The 21,936-nt window shown below is 45.1% G+C and overlaps 1 protein-coding gene across 1 annotated transcript in view; it reads left to right on the forward strand.

Annotated features, from left to right (window-relative positions):
* Positions 1-21,936, forward strand: part of LOC139409434 (1-phosphatidylinositol 4,5-bisphosphate phosphodiesterase gamma-1-like) — a 65,006-nt gene that overhangs the window by 24,391 nt on the left and 18,679 nt on the right. The window contains exons 5-18 of the mRNA XM_071154589.1: positions 7,671-7,755; positions 7,855-7,935; positions 8,081-8,115; positions 8,400-8,472; positions 15,014-15,109; positions 15,202-15,320; positions 15,513-15,598; positions 16,387-16,507; positions 16,647-16,815; positions 17,020-17,139; positions 17,360-17,485; positions 17,858-18,042; positions 18,972-19,172; positions 19,897-20,016. Of these exons, the coding sequence (XP_071010690.1) occupies positions 7,671-7,755; positions 7,855-7,935; positions 8,081-8,115; positions 8,400-8,472; positions 15,014-15,109; positions 15,202-15,320; positions 15,513-15,598; positions 16,387-16,507; positions 16,647-16,815; positions 17,020-17,139; positions 17,360-17,485; positions 17,858-18,042; positions 18,972-19,172; positions 19,897-20,016 (1,617 nt within the window). The remainder of the gene's footprint in view (positions 1-7,670; positions 7,756-7,854; positions 7,936-8,080; positions 8,116-8,399; positions 8,473-15,013; positions 15,110-15,201; positions 15,321-15,512; positions 15,599-16,386; positions 16,508-16,646; positions 16,816-17,019; positions 17,140-17,359; positions 17,486-17,857; positions 18,043-18,971; positions 19,173-19,896; positions 20,017-21,936) is intronic.

Here is a 21,936-nt window from a genome sequence, read left to right on the forward strand (position 1 = left end):
TACTCACTGACCATAAATACGATGCCACTTATTTTGATCATATCCTTGATCTTTTAGTGTGGCGTGGCTTCACCCTATTTTTTGGATACTTTTATAGCACTTATTTTGAGTTTTCTTTGTTTGATGGCACTCATGATTGTTTTAAATATAATATTTATTTTTGTATTCATTGGGTGGTTCATCTTGTAGACCCTAATCCCTCACCTTAACCCTGGGATCCTCATGCCTAACCCTAAACTCTAGACCCCCATACCTAATCTTAGGTTAACCCCGACCTGTACTCTTATACTGACCCTAACCCTCACCCTAACCTGAATTCTAACCTTAACCCCTAGTTACCCTAATCCCTCACCCTAACCTGAATTCTAACCTTAACCCCTAGTTACCCTAATCCCTCACCCTAACCCTGAGACCCTCATGCCTAATCCTAAACTTCTAGACCCTCATACCCAATCTTAATTTAACCCTGACCTGTACTCTAATCCTGACCCTTACTGTAATCCCAACCTGAATTCTGACCTTAACCCATAGCTCCTAAATCCTTACCATAATTCCTAACCCTAACCTTATATCCCTAGACCCCCATATCTAATCCGAACCCCTGACTCCCTATATCTATTTTAACCCCTAGATCCTCATAATGAACCTTTCCTCTTAGACCACCGCTCTGACCTTGGCACTTGGCCTCTATTCTTAGTTTAGAATCTCTGGTTCTTAACCTAAGCCCTATTTTAATGTCTGATTCTGGTCTTTTATAGTTTTTTTTTTGTCATTTAAAGTATCAATTACACAAGTCTTACCATTTATCTTAAAGGGGTTGCCTGTGCCAGTGCACATCAGATTCGTCTGTCACTTATTGAATCTAACCCTAGTCCAGCCCTAGCTCCAGCTCTAACCCTAACTCCAGCCCTAGCTCCAGCTTTAACCCCAGCTCCATCCCTAGCTCCAGCTCTAACCCTAACTCCAGCCCTAGCTCCAACTCTAACCCCAGCTCCATCCCTAGCTCCAGCTCTAACCTTAACTCCAGCCCTAGCTCCAGCTCTAACCCTAACTCCAGCCCTAGCTCCAGCTCTAACCCTAACTCCAGCCCTAGCTCCAACTCTAACCCCAGCTCCATCCCTAGCTCCAGCTCTACCCCTAACTCCAGCCCTAGCTCCAGCCCTAGCTCCAGCTCCAGCATTAGCTCCAGCTCTAACCCCAGCTCTAACCCTAGCTCCAGCTCCAACCCCAGCACCATCCCCAGCTCCAGCTCTAACCCCAGCTCCAGCCCTAGCTCCACTTATAACCCCAACTCCAGCCCTAGCTCCAGCTATATGCCTAACTCCAGCCCTAACTCTACCTATAACCCCAACTCCAGCCTTAGCTCCAGCTCTAACCCCAGCTCCAGCCCTAGCTCCACCTATAACCCCAACTCCAGCCCTAGCTCCACTTATAACCCCAACTCCAGCCCTAGCTCCAGCTATTTGCCTAACTCTAGCCCTAACTCCACCTATAACCCCAACTCCAGCCTTAGCTCCAGCTCTAACCCCAGCTCCAGCCCTAGCTCCACCTATAACCCCAACTCCAGCCCTAGCTCCACCTATAACCCCAACTCCAGCCCTAGCTCCACCTATAACCCCAACTCCAGCCCTAGCTCAGGCTATTTGCCTAACTTCAGCCCTAGCTTCAGCTCTAACCCTAACTCCAGCCCTAGCTCCAGCTCTAACCCTAACTCCAACCCTAGCTCCAGCTCTAACCCCAACTCCAGCCCTAGCTCCACCTATAACCCCAACTCCAGTCCTAGCTCCAGCTATTTGCCTAACTTCAGCCCTAGCTCCAGCTATATCCCTAACTCCAGCCCTAGCTCCAGCTCTATCCCTAATTCCAGCCCTAGCTCCAGCTCTATCCCTAACTCCAGCCCTAGCTCCAGCTCTATCCCTAATTCCAGCCCTAGCTCCAGCTCTAACCCTAACCCCAGCCCTTGCTCCAGCTCTAACACAAGCTTCATCCCCAGCTCTAACTCTAGCTCCAGCCCTAGCTCCAGTTCTAACATAAGCTCCATTCCCAGCTCTAACTCTAGCTCTAGCTCCAGCTCTAACCCTAATTCCATCCCTAGCTCCAGCTCTAATCCTAATTCCATCCCTAGCTCCAGCTCTAACATAAGCTCCATCCCCAGCTCCAGCTCTAACCCTAACTCCAGCCCTTGCTCCAGCTCTAATCGTAATTCCATCCCTAGCTCCAGCTCTAATCCTAATTCCATCCCTAGCTCCAGCTCTAACCCTAATTCCATCCCTAGCTCCAGCTCTAACCCTAATTCCAGGCCTAGCTCCAGCTCTAATCACAATTCCATCCCTAGCTCCAGCTCTAACCCTAATTCCAGCCCTAGCTCCAGCTCTAACCCTAATTCCAGCCCTAGCTCCAGCTCTAACCCTAACTCCAGCCCTAGCTCCAGCTCTAATCCTAATTCCATCCTTAGCTCCAGCTCTAACCCTAATTCCATCCCTAGCTCCAGCTCTCGTCCTAACTCCAGCTCCAGCTCTATCCCTAATTCCAGCCTTAGCTCCAGCTCTAACCCTAACTCCAGCTCCAGCTCTATCCCAAGCTCCAGCCCTAGCTCCAGCTCTCGTCCTAACTCCAGGTCCAGCTCTATCCCTAATTCCAGCCTTAGCTCCAGCTCTAACCCTAACTCCAGCTCCAGCTCTATCCCCAGCTCCAGCCCTAGCTCCAGCTCCTTACATCCCCACTAGTCCCCAGCTCAGTTCCGTGGCTCCCACCTCTTTGGGAGGAAGCGGTCCAGCACAAACAGCCTGTCTGCCACCGCCTGATAAGGAACAGGAACAGGAAGTGATGCAATGGGTTGGGAGAGGGAAACTTCCTGTCTCAATGGAAATAGAAACAGGAGCTCCAAATCAGAGCAAAATAATGAGGGGTGATAAATAACGAGTTGAACAAAAGAGAGTTGATTGAACAGAGGATGAACAGAACAGAGAGACGGAGGGATACATGCTAGCCAGAGAAAGAATAGGAGAAGATAGGGAAAGACCAAGACAGTGACAGAGAGCGAGAAAGAGAGGAGATAAAGTAGTATGTGAAGGGGGGAAGTGGGGGGGAGAGAGAGAGAGAGAGAGAGAGAGAGAGAGAGAGAGAGCAGACAAGCTAAAACAACATCCCCCAGGACAGGTAGAGTTTCTCTCAGGGATGTGTCTGCTCTCCTCCATCTTCTTCTTGCTCTCTCCTCACACACACACACACACACACACACACACACACACACACACACACACACACACACACACACACACACACACACACACACACACACACTATAAGCACTCTCTGAGACGCTGGAGGACAGCAGCTTGCGTCTAGTTAATCAACAAAGTGATCGGCCATGTGCCACAACCCTGCAGGAGGGGCAGGACAGAGTGAGGGGGGTGGAGATATCCCACACGGAGACTGTCTGAGAGTCCCATAACACAAAGAGACTGTCTGAGAGTCCCATAACACAAAGAGACTGTCTGAGAGTCCCATAACACAGAGAGACTGTCTGAGAGTCCCATAACACAAAGAGACTGTCTGAGAGTCCCATAACACAGAGAGACTGTCTGAGAGTCCCATAACACAAAGAGACTGTCTGAGAGTCCCATAACACAGAGAGACTGTCTGAGTGTCCCATAACACAAAGAGACTGTCTGGAACTCCCATAACACAAAGGGACTGTCTGAGAGTCCAATAACACAAAGAGACTGTCTGGAAGTCCCATAACACAAAGAGACTGTCTGAGAGTCCTATAACACAGAGAGACTGTCTGAGAGTCCCATAACACAAAGAGACTGTCTGAGAGTCCCATAACACAAAGAGACTGTCTGAGAGTCCCATAACACAAAGAGACTGTCTGAGAGTCCCATAACACAGAGAGACTGTCTGAGAGTCCCATAACACAAAGAGACTGTCTGAGAGTCCCATAACACAAAGAGACTGTCTGAGAGTCCTATAACACAAAGAGACTGTCTGAGAGTCCCATAACACAAAGAGACTGTCTGAGAGTCCCATAACACAGAGAGACTGTCTGAGAGTCCCATAACACAAAGAGACTGTCTGAGAGTCCTATAACACAAAGAGACTGTCTGAGAGTGAAAGCAAAAGAAAGAGGAAACTAGAGAGGGATTGATGAAGAGAGGTTTAGAGAGAGGAGAGACATATTGTATATAAGGGGAAATAGTTAGAAAGAAAGAAAAACACACAGAGACAGATAATGAAGAGAGGCTCAGAGAGAGAGAGTATGATATCCAGTGTATACCCGACCCAGCCAGACCCAGCCCTGCTCCCCTTCTCTGGCCCATCCGGTGGAAGCGGGGAGAGAGAGAGATCACCCCCCTGCTCTCCGCCCCTCCCTGTGGAGTCCAAACATTGAGACCAAGCAGGAGGCTTTCCGGCTGCCACTCGCCCATAGCTCTGGTTCTAAACGAACTAAACAGAACTGTGATACTCCATAACTAAACTACTCTAGCTCTGGTTCTAAACGAACTAAACAGAACTGTGATACTCCATAACTAAACTACTCTAGCTCTGGTTCTAAACGAACTAAACAGAACTGTGATACTCCATAACTAAACTACTCTAGCTCTGATTCTAAACGAACTAAACAGAACTGTGATACTCCACAACTAAACTACTCTAGCTCTGGTTCTAAACAAACTAAACAGAACTGTGATACTCCACAACTAAACTACTCTAGCTCTGGTTCTAAACAAACTAAACAGAACTGTGATACTCCATAACTAAACTACTCTAGCTCTGGTTCTAAACAAACTAAACAGAACTGTGATACTCCATAACTAAACTACTCTAGCTCTGGTTCTAAACAAACTAAACAGAACTGTGATACTCCACAACTAAACTACTATAGCTCTGGTTCTAAATGAACTAAACAGAACTGTGATACTCCATAACTAAACTTCACTCTAGCTATGTCTCTAAATTAACTTAACAGAACGGTGATACTCCATAAATAAAACATAACTAAACTCCACTCTTGCTCTGGCTGGAAACATAACTAATCTCCACTCTAGCTCCGGCTGGAAACATAACTTAACTCCACTCTAACTCTGGCTGGAAACATAACTAATCTTCACTCTAGCTCCGGCTGGAAACATAACTTAACTCCACTCTAGCTCTGGCTGGAAACATAACTTAACTCCACTCTAGCTCTGGCTGGAAACATAACTTAACTCCACTCTAGCTCTGGCTGGAAACATAACTTAACTCCACTCTAGCTCTGGCTGGAAACATCTCAAAACTATTCTTTGGCTGGAAACATAATTAAGCTCTACTCTAGCTGTGGCTGGAAACATTACTAAACTCTTCTCTAGCTCTGTCTTGAAACATAACTAATCTCTACTCTAGCTCTGCCTTGAAACATTACTAAACTCTACTCTAGCTCTGGCTGGAAACATTACTAAACGCTACTCTGGCTGGGAACATAACTAAACTCTACTCTGGCTGGGAACATAACTAAACTCTACTCTGGCTGGGAACATAACTAAACTCTACTCTGTCTGGGAACATAACTAAACTATACTCTGGCTGGGAACATAACTAAACTCTACTCTGGCTGGGAACATAACTAAACTCTACTCTGGCTGGGAACATAACTAAACTCTACTCTGGCTGGGAACATAACTAAACTCTACTCTGGCTGGGAACATAACTAAACTCTACTCTGGCTGGGAACATAACTAAACTCTACTCTGGCTGGGAACATAACTAAACTCTACTCTGGCTGGGAACATAACTAAACTCTACTCTGGCTGGGAACATAACTAAACTCTACTCTGGCTGGGAACATAACTAAACTCTACTCTGGCTGGGAACATAACTAAACTCTACTCTGGCTGGGAACATAACTAAACTCTACTCTGGCTGGGAACATAACTAAACTCTACTCTGGATGGGAACATAACTAAACTCTACTCTGGCTGGGAACATAACTAAACTCTACTCTGGCTGGGAACATAACTAAACTCTACTCTGGCTGGGAACATAACTAAACGCTACTCTGGCTGGGAACATAACTAAACTCTACTCTGGCTGGGAACATAACTAAACTCTACTCTAGCTGGGAACATAACTAAACTCTACTCTAGCTGGGAACATAACTAAACTCTACTCTGGCTGGGAACATAACTAAACTCTACTCTGGCTGGGAACATAACTAAACGCTACTCTAGCTCTGGTTGGAAACATAACTAAACTTTTCTCTAGCTCTGTCTGGAAACATTACTAAACGCTACTCTAGCTCTGGCTGGAAACATTACTAAACTCTACTCTAGCTCTGGTTGGAAACATAACTAAACTCTACTCTAGCTCTGGTTGGAAACATAACTAAACTCTACTCTAGCTCTGGTTGGAAACATAACTAATCTGTACTCTAGCTCTGTCTGGAAACATTACTAAACTCTACTCTAGCTCTGTCTGGAAACATTACTAAACTCTACTCTAGCTCTGTCTGGAAACATTACTAAACTCTACTCTAGCTCTGTCTGGAAACATTACTAAACTCTACTCTACTCTGGCTGGAAACATAGTTAAACTCTACTCTAGCTCTGGCTGGAAACATAACTAAACTCTACTCTAGCTCTGGCTGGAAACATTACTAAACTCTACTCTAGCTCTGTCTGGAAACATTACTAAACTCTACACTACTCTGGCTGGAAACATAGTTAAACTCTACTCTAGCTCTGGCTGGAAACATAACTAAACTCTACTCTAGCTCTGCCTGGAAACATTACTAAACTCAACTCTAGCTCTGGCTGGAAACATAACTAAACTCTACTCTAGCCCTGGCTGGAAACATTACTAAACTCTACTCTAGCTCTGGCTGGAAACATTACTAAACTCTACTCTAGCTCTGGCTGGAAACATTACTAAACTCTACTCTAGCTCTGGCTGGAAACATTACTAAACTCTACTCTAGCTCTGGCTGGGAACATAACTAAACGCTACTCTAGCCCTGGCTGGAAACATTACTAAACTCTACTCTAGCTCTGGCTGGAAACATAACTAAACGCTACTCTAGCCCTGGCTGGAAACATTACTAAACTCTACTCTAGCTCTGGCTGGAAACATAACTAAACTCTACTCTAGCTCTGGCTGGAAACATAACTAAACTCTACTCTAGCTCTGGTTGGAAACATAACTAAACTCTACTCTAGCCCTGGCTGGAAACATTACTAAACTCTACTCTAGCTCTGGCTGGAAACATTACTAAACTCTACTCTAGCTCTGGCTGGAAACATTACTAAACTCTACTCTAGCTCTGGCTGGAAACATTACTAAACTCTACTCTAGCTCTGGCTGGAAACATAACTAAACGCTACTCTAGCCCTGGCTGGAAACATTGTTAAACTCTTCTCTGGCTGGAAACATAACTAAACTCTACACTTGCTATGGCTAGAAACATAACTAAAACAGACTGAAATACAACTTAACAGAACTATAACACTGTAATCCTTCCTTTGGTCAACGTACCTCCCCTGCTGGTTCAGATTGGTACTGCGTGAGTCACTGGACCTGATGGAAGAGTGACAATTCAAACTGATATGAATAAATGTAACATTTTATTGTCCGGTCAGTAATGTTATTTTGTCTCTGTTAAATCTCTTGTTTCTTTATTATATTGTCCTGTCCAGTATCACAGTAAAGGATGTGAAGGCCCTGTTACCTCATATCAACTACAGAGTCCCCAACATGCGCTTCCTCAAAGACAAGCTACAGGTAATAGATGATAGATATCCCCAGGCATGTACAGGCTGCCACAGTTTTAAATGAGATGATTTGTACATGTAATAACTTGTGTACTTCCTGTCTGGACAGGAAGTGGAAGCCAGGTGTGATCTCTCCTTCCCTCACTTTGCTCAGCTCTACAGAACATTGATGTTCGACGCACAGAGGAGTGTGAGTAATAGAAAATATACGTACACACACACACAAATGCTCATGCACACACACACAAATACACACACACACACACACACACACACACACACACTCCATGCCCTGTGTACCCCTCCCTCACCAGGCTCTCCCGTTGTTCCCTCAGATCATTGAGCAGCTGGAGCTCTCTTTCCCCCTCCGGTGAGTCCCACCTCCTCCTCTTCTCTTTTCCTCCACCTCCTATTGTCCATATGTGTCTTCCCAAATCTCCTCCATTTCTTTGATGTCTATCTATCTTCCTACCTCCTTTTTTATTCTCCTCTATTCTCAACCTACTAATTAGAGGTAACCTATAGATATTGTACTGCCCTTTAAAACATTTTCTGTGTGTGTGTGTGTGCGTGCGTGCGTGCGTGTGTGCGTGTGCGTGTGTGCGCGTGCGTGTGTGTGTGTGTGTGTGTGTTTGTGTGTGTGTGTGTGTGTAGGAATGTGGACAGACCAGAGCTGTGTCAGATCTCTTTTTACGACTTCCAGAAGTTTCTACAGCTGGATCAGAAGGTACTGGCACATTTTCACGTGCTTCACGGTTAACGTATTACACAGTGCTGCTGTGAGAGTCTCCTGCTCAGTGAAACAGATGCTGCTGTCTGTAACTGTATGAGCTCTCTAGAGATGTACTAGAGAGCTAATCTCTGCATCTTTGCACTAATGGTTTGTGTGATAGCATGGACAGTGCCATTGAGAACTATCTCCATTTTAATGTTCTCAATTTCTTCTTCTACTACTTCTATGAGTTTATTGACAGTTTGTAAACAAACTGAAAGGGTACATACATACTGCCACCAGGAGTGTGTTGTCTGAACAGGGATCAGAATCTCCTCCCTTTCTTTGATGTCTATCCATCTCCCCACCTCACATTTTTTTGTATTCTTCTTGAATCAGAATCTCCTTTATTGGTGTACACAGACAGACAATTAACAGAATACACAGATAGACAATTGACAGAGTATACATACAGACAATTAACAGAATACACAGACAGACAATTAACAGAGCACTACTCTGGACGGGCGGGCAAGTGCGGGCAGCGATCGTTCGAAGAGCATGCATTTAGTTTTACTTGCAGTTGGAGGCCATGGAAGGAGAGTTGTATGGCATTGAAGCTCGTCTGAAGGTTAGTTAACACAGTGTCCAAAGAAGGGCCAGAAGTATACAGAATGGTGTCGTCTGTATAGAGGTGGATCAGAGACTCACCAGCAGCAAGATCGAAATCATTGATATATTCAGAGAAGAGAGTCAGCCCAAGAATTGAACCCTGTGGCACCCCCATAGAGACTGCCAGATGCCCGGACAACAGGCCCTCAGATTTGACACACTGAACTCTGTCAGATAAGTAGTTGCTGAACCAGGCGAGGCAATCATTTGAGAAACCAAGGCTGTTGAGTCTGCCGATGAGAATGTGGTGATTGACAGAGTCAAAAGCCTTGGCCAGGTCAATGAATATGGCTGCACAGTATTGTTTCTTATCTATGGCGGTTAAGATATCATTTAGTACCTTGAGCGTGGCTGAGATGCACCCGTGACCAGCTCTGAATCCAGATTGCATAGCGGAGAAGGTACAGTGGGATTCGAAATGGTCGGTGATCTGTTTGTTAACTTGGCTTTCGAAGACCTTAGAAAGGCAGGGTAGGATAGATATAGCTCTGTAGCAGTTTGGGTCAAGAGTGTCCCCCCCTTTGAAGAGTGGGATGACCGCAGCTGCTTTCCAATCTTTGGGAATCTCAGACGACACGAAAGAGAGGTTGAACAGGCTAGTAATAGGGTTGCAACAATTTCGGCAGATAATTTTTAGAAAGAAAGGGTCCAGATTGTCTAGCCCGGTTGATTTGTGGGTGTCCAGATTTTGCAGCTCTTTCAGAACATCAGCTGACTGGATTTGGGAGAAGGAGAAATGGGGAAGGCTTGGGTGAGTTGCTGTGGGGGGTGCAGTGCTGTTGACTGGGGTAGGGGTAGCCAGGTGGAAAGCATGGCCAGCCGTGAAAAAATGCTTATTGAAATTCTCAATTGTAGTGGATTTACCGGTGGTGATAGAGTTTCCTATCCTCAGTGCAGTGGGCAGCTGGGAGGAGGTGCTCTTATTCTCCATGGACTTTACAATGTTCCAGAACTTTTTTTAGTTTGTGTTGCAGGAAGCAAATTTCTGCTTGAAAAAGCTAGCCTTGGCTTTTCTAACTGCCTGTGTATATTGGTTTCTAGCTTCCCTAAAAAGTTGCATTTCACAGGGGCTGTTCGATGCTAATGCAGAACGCCACAGGATGTTTTTGTGTTGGTTAAGGGCAGTCAGGTCTGGAGAGAACCAAGTGCTATATCTGTTCTTGGTTCTAAATTTCTTGAATGGGGCATGCTTATTTAAGATGGCGATGAAGGCTTTAAAAAAAAAAAACTAGGCATCCTCTACTGACAGGATGAGGTTGATATCCTTCCAGGATACCCGGGCCAGGTCGATTAGAAAGGCTTTCAGGGAGCATTTGATAGTGATGAGTGGAGGTTGTTTGACCGCTGACATATAACGGATGCAGGCAATGAGGTAGTGATCGCTGAGATCTTGGTTGAAAACAGCAGAGTTGTATTTAGAGGGCAAGTTGGTTAGGATGATATCTATGAGGGTGCCCATGTTTACGGGCTTTGGGGTGGTACCTGGTAGGTTCATAGATCATTTGTGTGAGATTGAGGGCATCAAGCTTAGATTGTAGGATGGTCGGGGTGTTAAACATGTCACAGTTTAGGTCACCTAGCAGCACGAGCTCTGAAGATAGATGGGTGGCAATCAGTTCACATATGGTATCCAGATAACAGCTGGGGGCAGAGGGTGGTCTATAGCAGGCGGCAACAGTGAGAGACTGGTTTTTAGAGAGGTGGACTTTTAAAAGTAGAAGTTCAAATTGTTTGGGTACAGACCTGGATAGTAGGACAGAACTCTGCAGGCTATCTCTGCAGTAGATTGCAACACCACCCCCTTTTGCCATTCTATCTTGTCTAAAAATGTTGTAGTTAGGGATGGAGATTTCTGAGTTATTGGTGGTCTTCCTAAGCCAGGATTCAGACACGGCTAAGACATCCGGGTTGGCAGAGTGTGCTAACACAGTGAATAAAACAAACTTAGGGAGGAGGCTTCTAATGTTAACATGCATTAAACCAAGGCTTTTATGGTTACAGAAGTCATCAAAAGAGAGTGCCTGGGGAATAGGGCCTGGATTCACCTCTACATCGCCAGAGGAATGCCATGAGAATTGGACGTCTAGGACGTTCGGAACAGAGAGTAAAAGGAGCAGGTTTCTGGGGGCGATAAAATAGATTCAAGGAATAGTGTACAGAAAAAGGTATGGTAGGATGTGAATACAGTGGAGGTAAACCTAGGCATTGAGTGATGATGAAAAATATATTGTCTCTAGAAACATAATTGAAACCAGGTGATGTCATCGCATGTGTGGGTGGTGGAACTGAAAGGTTGGATAAGGTATAATGAGCAGGGCTAGAGGCTCTACAGTGAAATAAGCCAATAAACACTAACCAGAACAACAATGGACAAGGCATATTGACATTATGGAGAGGCATGCTTAGCTGAATGATCATAAGGGTCCAGTGAGTAGTGAGGTTTGTTGGGGTCACGGCGATTCAGACAGCTAGCCGAGCCATTGGTTGCAAGCTAGCAGAAGATGGAGGTCTGTTTTTAGCCACCCCGTGCGTTTCCGTCGGTAGATTAGTGGGTTCCGTGTGGTAGAAGGGACAAATCCAATTGTCAAAATAGTCATAGTTATAGTGGCCCAAGAAGATTGTTCGATAGACCTGTTCAGATAGCAGCCGATATGCTCAAGACAGCTAACGATTAGTGGGCCGCAGTTAGCAGATGGGCGTTCAGGTTACGTCGCGATGGAGGGGCCAGTTTAATAACTCCCTTGGGCAGATAATGTCGGTATTCCAGTCGTGAAGGCCCGGTGGGGCTCCGCATTGGCAGTAAAACGGGTCCGGATAGGTGTTTGTAGCCCAGGAGTGGCTGATGGAACTCTTCAGTTGGCTAGCTTCAGGATAATTGGTGTTTGCTCCGGAATCGACGTTAGCCAATAGTCACTTTGTCTAGCAGCTAGTTAGCTGCAAGATCCAGGTGTAAATGTCCAGAGCTTGCGGTAGAAATCCGGGGATATGCTCTGGTCTGAGTCGTGTTGTACAAAACTGGTGATAGCTTTCCTAGCTAAAGGATAGCTGATGACTGCTAGCCGTGGTTAGCTGAATACTAACGTTCGCTAGTGAGCTGGCTAACTTCTGGCTAGCTTCTGGCTAGCTTCTGGCTAACTTCTGGCTAGCTTCTGTTGTGGATTTTGGATATGAGGTGACTAATACTTTTGGAAAAAAAATAGATCCGCTCCACATTTGGTGAGGCGGGTTGCAGGAGTGTGTTTTGAAGTTTAGTTTTTAGAAAAAATATATAACAAGATATGCGAAGAAAAAGACAAAAAGATACAAAACATATATACACGGGACAAGACGAGGACAAAGGATGTCTGACTGCTACACCATCTTGGAAACCTTGAAGAAAAAAAAAGACAGACAATTAACAGAGATTACAGACAGAAAATGAACAGAGTACACAGACAGACAATAAACAGAGTACACAGACAGACAAAAATCAGAGTATACAGACAGACAATTAACAGAGTATACAGACAGACAATTAACCATATACAGTCAGCTACATTATAACTTATGCAGGTAGAGATGTATGAATAAAACTACAGACGACATTACAAACCATATATAGTCAGCTACATTATAACTTATGCAGGTAGAGATGTATGAATAAAACTACAGACAACATTACAAACCATATATAGTCAGCTACATTATAACTTATGCAGGTAGAGATGTATGAATAAAACTACAGACAACATTACAAACCATATACAGTCAGCTACATTATAACTTATGCAGGTAGAGATGTATGAATAAAACTACAGACAACATTACAAACCATATATAGTCAGCTACATTATAACTTATGCAGGTAGAGATGTATGAATAAAACTACAGACAACATTACAAACCATATATAGTCAGCTACATTATAACTTATGCAGGTAGAGATGTATGAATAAAACTACAGACAACATTACAAACCATATATAGTCAGCTACATTATAACTTATGCAGGTAGAGATGTATGAATAAAACTACAGACTACATTACAAACCATATATAGTCAGCTACATTATAACTTATGCAGGTAGAGATGTATGAATAAAACTACATGGACATGACGATGTGCAATGGGGGAAATATAGTTAGTCCGTGGCAGAGCGCAAAGGGCAGTGCAAAGAGCAATGTGCAGTTCTAGGAAGAAAGTGAAGGGTGCATAGACAGTGTGAGTATTGCAGGGTGCATAGACAGTGTGATTATTGCAGGGTGCATAGACATGGTGAGTATTGCAGGGTGCATAGACAGTGTGAGTATTGCAGGGTGCATAGACAGTGTGAGTATTGCAGGGTGCATAGACAGTGTGAGTATTGCAGGGTGCATAGACATGGTGAGTATTGCAGGGTGCATAGACAGTGTGAGTATTGCAGGGTGCATAGACAGTGTGAGTATTGCAGGGTGCATAGACAGTGTGATTATTGCAGGGTGCATAGGCAGTGTGAGTTTTACAGGGTGCACAGACAGTGTGATTATTGCAGGGTGCATAGACAGTGTGCATATTGCAGAGTGCATAGTCATTGTGAGTATTGCAAGGTTCATTGACAGTGTGCGTATTGTAGGGTTCATAGACAGTGTGAGTATTGCAGGGTGCATAGACAGTGTGCGTATTGTAGGGTTCATAGACAGTGTGCGTATTGAAGAGTGCATAGTCCATGAATCAGAAGATCCAGGTGGCCGGTTGGTAAGGGTCACAGCATGGGGGAAGAAACGGTTCAGGTTGCAGAAGGTTTTGGTTGTGATTGATCTGTACCGTTCGCCAGAGGGGAGTCTTTGGAAGAGGTGACGATCGTTGTGAAAGTGGTCGGTGATGATCTTTCCTGCATGCTTCCTTGTCCTGGAGTCGTGAAGGTTTACGATGGAGGGCAGGTGGCAGTCGATGACCCTCACAGCATTTCCACAATCCGTTGCAGTTTGCCCTTTGACCAGGCAGAGGCATTCCGAACTAGACAGTGATCGAGGAGGTGAGGATGGACTCGATGATGGCTGTGTAGAGTGAGAGTTTGAATTTATTCAGCTGACGCAAGAAGACCCTCTGTTGTGTCTTCTTGGTGACCACTGTGCTGTTGTCCTCCCACTTGAGGTTGTGGGAGGTGATGGTCCCCAGGAATTTGAATGACTCAGCCGTACTTACAGCTGAGCCGTTGATTACAAGCCGTAGATTTTTTTGTGACTGCACCGGGCCACCATCCTGTCAACCTCTCTCCGGTACATAGACTCGTCACCGTTGGAGATAAGCCCGACCAGGGTGGGGTCATCTGCGAACTTGAGTTGTTTGACCTACGGGTTGTCGGCGGTGCATTTGTTGGATTAGAGTGAGCATGGAAGAAGGGACAGAGAGTCCAAGAGAGGTTTTCCCTGCTTCACGTATTGTGTCCTGTTGGACAGGAAGTTGTTGATTCACTGACAAATGGAGTCAGATGACTTCACACAAGTCTTTGGGTTGTCGAGGTGCTAAAGGATGTAGTGGAGATCCATGTTGACAGCGGCGTCCACAGACCTGTTGGCTCTATAGGCGAACTGCAGTGGGTCGAGGAGGCTGTAAGTGAAGGTTTTGAGGTGGGATAGGATAAGGCTAAGGTTGGTGATCTAACTGCCACCTGTAGTTATGGAACGTTTGCTCAGGAGTATAATTCATTGGTGATCTCTCCTGATGACCTGGATGAATTTCTGTGATCTTTCCTTAACCCATAGAAAGTCCCACCCAGTTGACTACTTCAAAATTGTGAGTCCTCAATGGTACTGCAAATGCTAAAACAAGCTTTGTGGCAAATTAGCCCTCTATCCAACTCTATGACTGAGACGTGTTTCCTGGTCGCATGTTGATGATGTCATGACCATGTGACACATGCAGGAGTCATGGGCGTCGGACCTGAGCCGCGTCAGAGAGTTCCTAACGGGCTACTTGAGGGGTGGAGCACAGACCGAACCTATGCTACAGCTAGATGAGGTAAGACGCATGCATACAAACACATGCACACATACACACCACTCTCTCTCTCCCTGGTCTGCTCATCCTCTAATGTTTTGTTCTCTGTTCAGTTCCTGACGTTCCTGTACTCCAAGGAGAACTCATTGTGTGACCCTCGACCTGCTGTTGTTGTCTCTGACGACATGAAGAGACCCCTGTCTCAGTACTGGATTTCCTCATCACACAACACGTAGGGTCACACCTCTATACCTCTATACCTCTGCCTCTCTGTATCTCTCTCAAATTACCAAATTACATACTGCTCATTCAATCCTCCATATAACACTCTCTTTTCACTTCCTTTCCTCCTCTCCTATCTTCCTCTTCTCTCCCTCCCTCTCCCTCATTCGCTCCCTCTCCCTTTCTCCCCCTTCTCTCTCAGGTATCTGACAGGTGATCAGTTCTCCAGTGAGTCATCTCTAGAGGCCTACGCTCGTTGCCTGAGGATGGGCTGTCGCTGCATAGAACGTAAGAACCTTCATCTTCTTCAACTCCCTCTATCTCTCTATCTCAATTCAATTCCTCTTCAACTCCCTCTATCTCTCTATCTCAATTCAATTCCTCTTCAACTCCCTCTATCTCTCTTTCTCAATTAAATTCCTCTTCAACTCCCTCTATCTCTCTATCTCAATTTAATTCCTCCTCAACTCCCTCTATCTCTCTCTCAATTCAATTCATCTTCAACTCCCTCTATCTCTCTATCTCAATTCAATTCCTCTTCAACTCCCTCTATCTCTCTATCTCAATTCAATTCCTCTTCAACTCCCTCTATCTCTCTTTCTCAATTCAATTCCTCTTCAACTCCCTCTATCTCTCTTTCTCAATTCAATTCCTCTTCAACTCCCTCTATCTCTCTATCTCAATTAATTTCCTCTTCAACTCCCTCTATCTCTCTTTCTCAATTCAATTCCTCTTCAACTCCCTCTATCTCTCTATCTCAATTCAATTCCTCTTCAACTCCCTCTATCTCTCTATCTCAATTCAATTCCTCTTCAACTCCCTCTATCTCTCTTTCTCAATTAAATTCCTCTTCAACTCCCTCTATCTCTCTTTCTCAATTCCTCTTCAACTCCCTCTATCTCTCTTTCTCAATTCAATTCTATTCTAAATGCTTAATTGGCATGATGAAAAAAAGTTGTATTGCCAAAGCAACACCACACAAGAATAAAGCATGCAGGAACATTCAAGGCAATTATTGATCAAATCAAATCTAACCTTGACCTTTGACCTTGCACTGTGTGAAAACATTGTTTCAGTTGATTGCTGGGATGGGCCTGATGACCTGCCAATCATCTACCATGGCCACACTCTCACCTCCAAGATCAAATTCCTGGACGTGCTGCACACCATCAAAGAGCATGCCTTTGTCACTTCAGAGTGAGTAGACACTCACTCACTCACTCACTCACTCACTCACTCACTCACTCACTCACTCACTCACTCACTCACTCACTGTCTCTCTTTAACGTGTGTGTCTTACACGTGTGTTTGTATCTGTGTGTATCTGTATCTGTAGGTACCCAGTGATTCTGTCCATTGAGGACCACTGTAGTGTGGTCCAACAAAGGAACATGGCTACTCACTTTAAGAAGGTGTTTGGAGATCTGCTGCTGACCAAACCAGTGGACCTGAATGCAGATGAGCTGCCCTCGCCCTACCAGCTACGCAGGAAGATACTCATCAAGGTGACTGAACAACCGAACGGTCAAACACACTGACCATAACATGACCATGCCAAGTCTGTGGGCTGTGTCTGACATGGCTGTCTGAAATGGCTGTAGGGCCTCTGGTCATAAGACTACAAAAGGGAATAGTATGCCATTTCAGACACAATCCTGACCCAAAGTCAACCACTAGTCAACCTTAACTAAACTGTGTGTGTGTTTCAGCACAAGAAACTGGTGGAGGGCTCTCTGTATGAAGAGGTGACGTCAGCCAGCTACTCTGAGGCTGACATCAGTAACTCCCTCAGGAATGGCATTCTCTACCTGGAAGACCCCATAGACCACGTGAGTGTGTGTGTGGGAACATATGTGTATGTGACGTGTGGGCATACAGTAGATATGTGTGTGTGTCATCATTTCTATGTTGGTTACACGTGTGTGTGTGTGTGTGTGTGTGTGTGTGTGTGTGTGTGTGTGTGTGTGTGTGTGTGTGTGTGTGTGTGTGTGTGTGTGTGTGTGTGTGTGTGTGTGTGTGTGTGTGTGTGTGTGTGTGTGTGTGTTTCAGACATGGACTCCCCACTACTTTGTTCTGAGCAGTAATAAGATCTACTACTCGGAGGAGACTTCTCACTACCAGACTGCCGAGGAAGAGGAGGAGGAGGAGGAAGAGGAGGGGGTGAGGGGGAAAGAGGTGAGAGGGATGGTTACAAATGTGAGTGGAACAAACAATTCTTGCTCACACCTTATTTAACTGTCCTGTTTGGTCATATTTGTGAACAACATACTTTCTGTGACCTACTTAAAAGAATTCAACACACTCAATGACCTTCAATGTGAGGAAAGAAACCTAACCCTAACTGTTAGGTAATTACTATTTTACCACTTAATGTCTAACTACAGTACTTACTAGGTAAATAGCAGGATGTCGAATTAAGTGGAACGGAATGTTTTGTAATTTGCATTTCTAATCTCTCTCTCTCTCCCCTCCCCTCTCTCTCCCCCTCTCCCCTCTTTCCTCCCACCCCCACCCCCCTCTGTCCCCCTCCCTCTCCTCCCCATCTAGGAGTGTAACAACAATGAGCAGCACTGTGCAGAGCGCTGGTTCCATGGGAAGCTGGGAGGGGGGCGGGATGGGAGACAGGTTGCTGAGAAACTGCTGCAGGAGTACTGTGAGGGCGGGGGCAAGGATGGGACCTTCCTGGTCCGAGAGAGTGAGACCTTCGTAGGAGACTACACTCTCTCCTTTTGGTCAGTCACCTATGTCTCTATGCTGGTCTTCTCTATGTCTCTATGCTAGTCCTCTCTATGTCTCTATGCTGGTATTTTCTATGTCTCTATACTAGTCCTCTCTATGTCTCTATGCTGGTCCAATCTATGTCTCTATGCTGGTCCTCTCTATGCTGGTCCTCTCTGTGCTGGTCCTCTCTATGTCTCTATGCTGGTCCTCTCTATGCTGGTCTTCTCTATGTCTCTATGCTAGTCCTCTCTATGCTGGTCCTCTCTGTGCTGGTCCTCTCTATGTCTCTATGCTGGTCCTCTCTGTGTTGGTCCTCTCTATGTCTCTATGCTGGTCCTCTCTATGCTGGTCCTCTCTGTGCTGGTCCTCTCTATGTCTCTATGCTGGTCCTCTCTATGCTGGTCTTCTCTATGTCTCTATGCTAGTCCTCTCTATGTCTCTATGCTGGTCCAATCTATGTCTCTATGTTGGTCCTCTCAATGTCTCTATGTTGGTCCTCTCAATGTCTCTATGCTGGTCCTCTCTATGCTGGTCCTCTCTGTGCTGGTCCTCTCTATGTCTCTACGCTGGTCCTCTCTGTGCTGGTCCTCTCTATGCTCAAAACTTGAGACGTCTGAAGCATTGTTTTGTGTGACAAAATAGTATATTTTAGAGTGGCCTTTTAGTGAGTGGCCTCACTAACATGGATGTAAACAAATGTGTGCACACAATTTGAGAGAATTAAGCTGTTTATGTGTATGGAACATTTCTGGGATCTTTTATTTCGGCTCATGAATCATGGGACCAACACTTTACATGTTGTGTTTATATTTTTGTTCAGGATAGTACACTCAATACAGTAGGGAGTAGGGTGCCATTTGGAACCTTGTAGGTCCCCAGGATATGATGTCATGTGTGGGCCTTTCCATCTTGATTGACACCTGTGGCCCCTCCCCTCCAGGCGATCTGGGCGTGTGCAGCATTGTAGGATCCATTCCCGCCAGGAGTCTGGCTCCACCCGCTACTACCTGACTGACAACTTGGTGTTTGACAGCCTGTATAGACTCATCTGCCACTACAGAGACACGCCCCTACGCTGCAACGAGTTTGAGATGAGGCTGGGCAGCCCTGTACCACAGCCCAACGCACACGAGAGCAGAGAGTAAGAGCGGAGGGGGGTTGGGGTGTGTGTGTGTGTGTGTGTGTGTGTGTGTGTGTGTGTGTGTGTGTGTGTGTGTGTGTGTGTGTGTGTGTGTGTGTGTGTGTGTGTGTGAGAGAGAGAAAGTTAATGTGTTAGTAACACACATGTTGTGTTCCCCATGTTCACACACGAGAGCAGAGAGTAAGAGGGGAGGGGGGTTGGGGTGTGTGTGTGTGTGTGTGTGTGTGTGTGTGTGTGTGTGTGTGTGTGTGTGTGTGTGTGTGTGTGTGTGTGTGTGTGTGTGTGTGTGTGTGTGTGTGTGTGTGTGTGTGTGAGAGAGAGAGAGAAAGTTAATGTGTTAGTAACACACATGTTGTGTTCCCCATGTTCACACACACACACACACACCAGTGGAGGCTGCTGAGGGGAGGACAGTGTATAGTAATGGCTGGAACGGAGTGAATGAAATTACATAAAAAATATAGAAACCATGTGTTTGATGTTGTTGATATCTTTCCACCTGTTCCGCTCCAGTCATTACCACGAGCCCGTCCTCCCCAATTAAGGTGCCACCAACCTCCTGTGACACACACATGTCCTCATAAACACACACCTCTCGTCCTCATACACACACGCACGCGTCCTCATAAACACACACACGCTTCCTCATACATGCACGCTTTCATACACACATACATCCTCATACACACAGACGTGTGAGTACTCTGTGTTATGTTGTGTTTAGGTGGTTCCACTCCAGTCTTTCTCGTGTCCAGGCTGAACACATGTTGATGAGGGTACCCAGAGATGGGGCCTACCTGCTCCGCAAACGCAGCGACATCAACTCCTACGCTATCTCCTTCAGGTAACACACACACACATAAACAAACACACCCATAGAAAAACAAAGACTTTTCAATTCTATTCAAATTCAATTCAATTTGCTTCGTAGACAACAATGACATGCTTACTTACTGGTCCTTTTCCAATAATGCTAAAATAGACACAGTGAATAACGAATAAAAAAATAGATTAAAAATAACATGGCTAAATACAGGAAGTAGAAAATAACATGGCTATATACAGGAAGTAGAAAATAACATGGCTATATACAGGAAGTAGAAAATAACATGGCTATATATAGGCAGTACCAGTACCGAGTTGATCTGCAGGGGTACGAGGTATTTGAGGTAGATACAGTACCAGTCAAAGTTTGGGCACACCTACTGGAATCATGTGGTAACCAAAAAAGTGTTCAACAAATCTAAATATATTTTATATTTCAAAGTAGCCACCATTTGCTTTGATGACAGCTTTGCACACTCTTGGTATTCTCTCAACCAACAGTCCCACATATGTTGAGCACCTGTTGGCTCCTTTTCCTTCCAACTCATCCCAAACCATCGCAATGGGTCAATTGGTCAAATAGCCGTTACACAGCCTGGAGGTGTGTTGGGTCATTGTCCTGTTGAAAAACAAATGATAGTGGAGCAGTGGCTTCTTCCTTGCTGAGTGGCCTTTCAGGTTATGTCGATATTTTTTTAATTACATTTTTTAAATGTATTTATCCCTTATTTTACCAGGTAAGTTGACTGAGGACACATTTTCATTTACAGCAACGACCTGGGGAATAGTTACAGGGGAGAGGATATAGGACTTGTTTTACTGTGGATATAGATACTTTTGTACCTGTTTCCTCCCTCATCTTCACAAGGTCCTTTGCTGTTGTTCTGAAATTGATTTGCACTTTTCGCACCAAAGTACATTCATCTCTAGGAGACAGAACACATCTCCTTCCTGAGCGCTATGACGGCTGCAAGGTCCCATGTTGTTTATACTTGGTCTACAATTTTTTTATGAGGTCTTGGCTGATTTCTTTTGATTTTCCCATGATGTCAAGCAAAGAGGCACTGAGTTTGAAGGTAGGCCTTGAAATACATGCACCACAGGTACACCTCCAATTGACTCAAATGATGTCAATTAGGCTTTCAGAAGCTTCTAAAGCCATGACATCTTTTTCTGGAATTTTCCAAGCTGTTTAAAGGCACGACTTAGTGTATGTAGACTTCTGACCCACTGGAATTGTGATATTGTGAATTATAAGTGAAATAATCTGTTCTTTAAACAATTGTTGGAAAAATTACTTATGTCATGCACAAAGTAGATGTCCTAACCAACTTGCCAAAACTATAGTAAAACTATAGTTTGCTAACAAGAAATTTGTGGAGTGGTTGAAAAGTGAGTTTTAATGTCTCCAACCTAAGTGTATGTAAACTTCTGACTTAAACTGCAGCAGTATTCTTTAGCAGTCTCATGGCTTGGGGGTAGAAGCTGTTCAGTGTCCTGTTGGATCCAGACTTGGTGCACTGGTACAGAATGCCATGTGGTAGCAGAGAGAAAAGTTTGTGGCTTGGGTGGCTGAAGTCTTTGACAATTGTTTGGTACTTCCTCTGACACTGCCTGGTATAGAGGTCCTGGATGGCAGGGAGCTCGGTCCCAGTGATGTACTGGGCCAGACGCACTTCCATTTGTGGCGCTTTGCGGTCAAATGTCAAGCAGTTGCCATACCAAGCGGTGATGCAGCCAGTCAAGATGCTCTCAATGTAGCTGTAAAACTTTTTGAGAATCTGAGTGCCCAAACCTTTTATTTTACACTACACATCTCTGACCTTCCACCCCCATCTCTCTCTCCCTCTCCCTGTCCACTCCCCCCTCCCTTTACCCCTTCTCTCTCTGTCAACTCCCCTCTCTCTCTTTCTCTCTGTCAACTCCCCTCTCCCCTCCG

This window comes from Oncorhynchus clarkii, chromosome 5, assembly GCF_045791955.1.
Source record: "Oncorhynchus clarkii lewisi isolate Uvic-CL-2024 chromosome 5, UVic_Ocla_1.0, whole genome shotgun sequence".
NCBI classification, from domain to species: domain Eukaryota; kingdom Metazoa; phylum Chordata; class Actinopteri; order Salmoniformes; family Salmonidae; genus Oncorhynchus; species Oncorhynchus clarkii.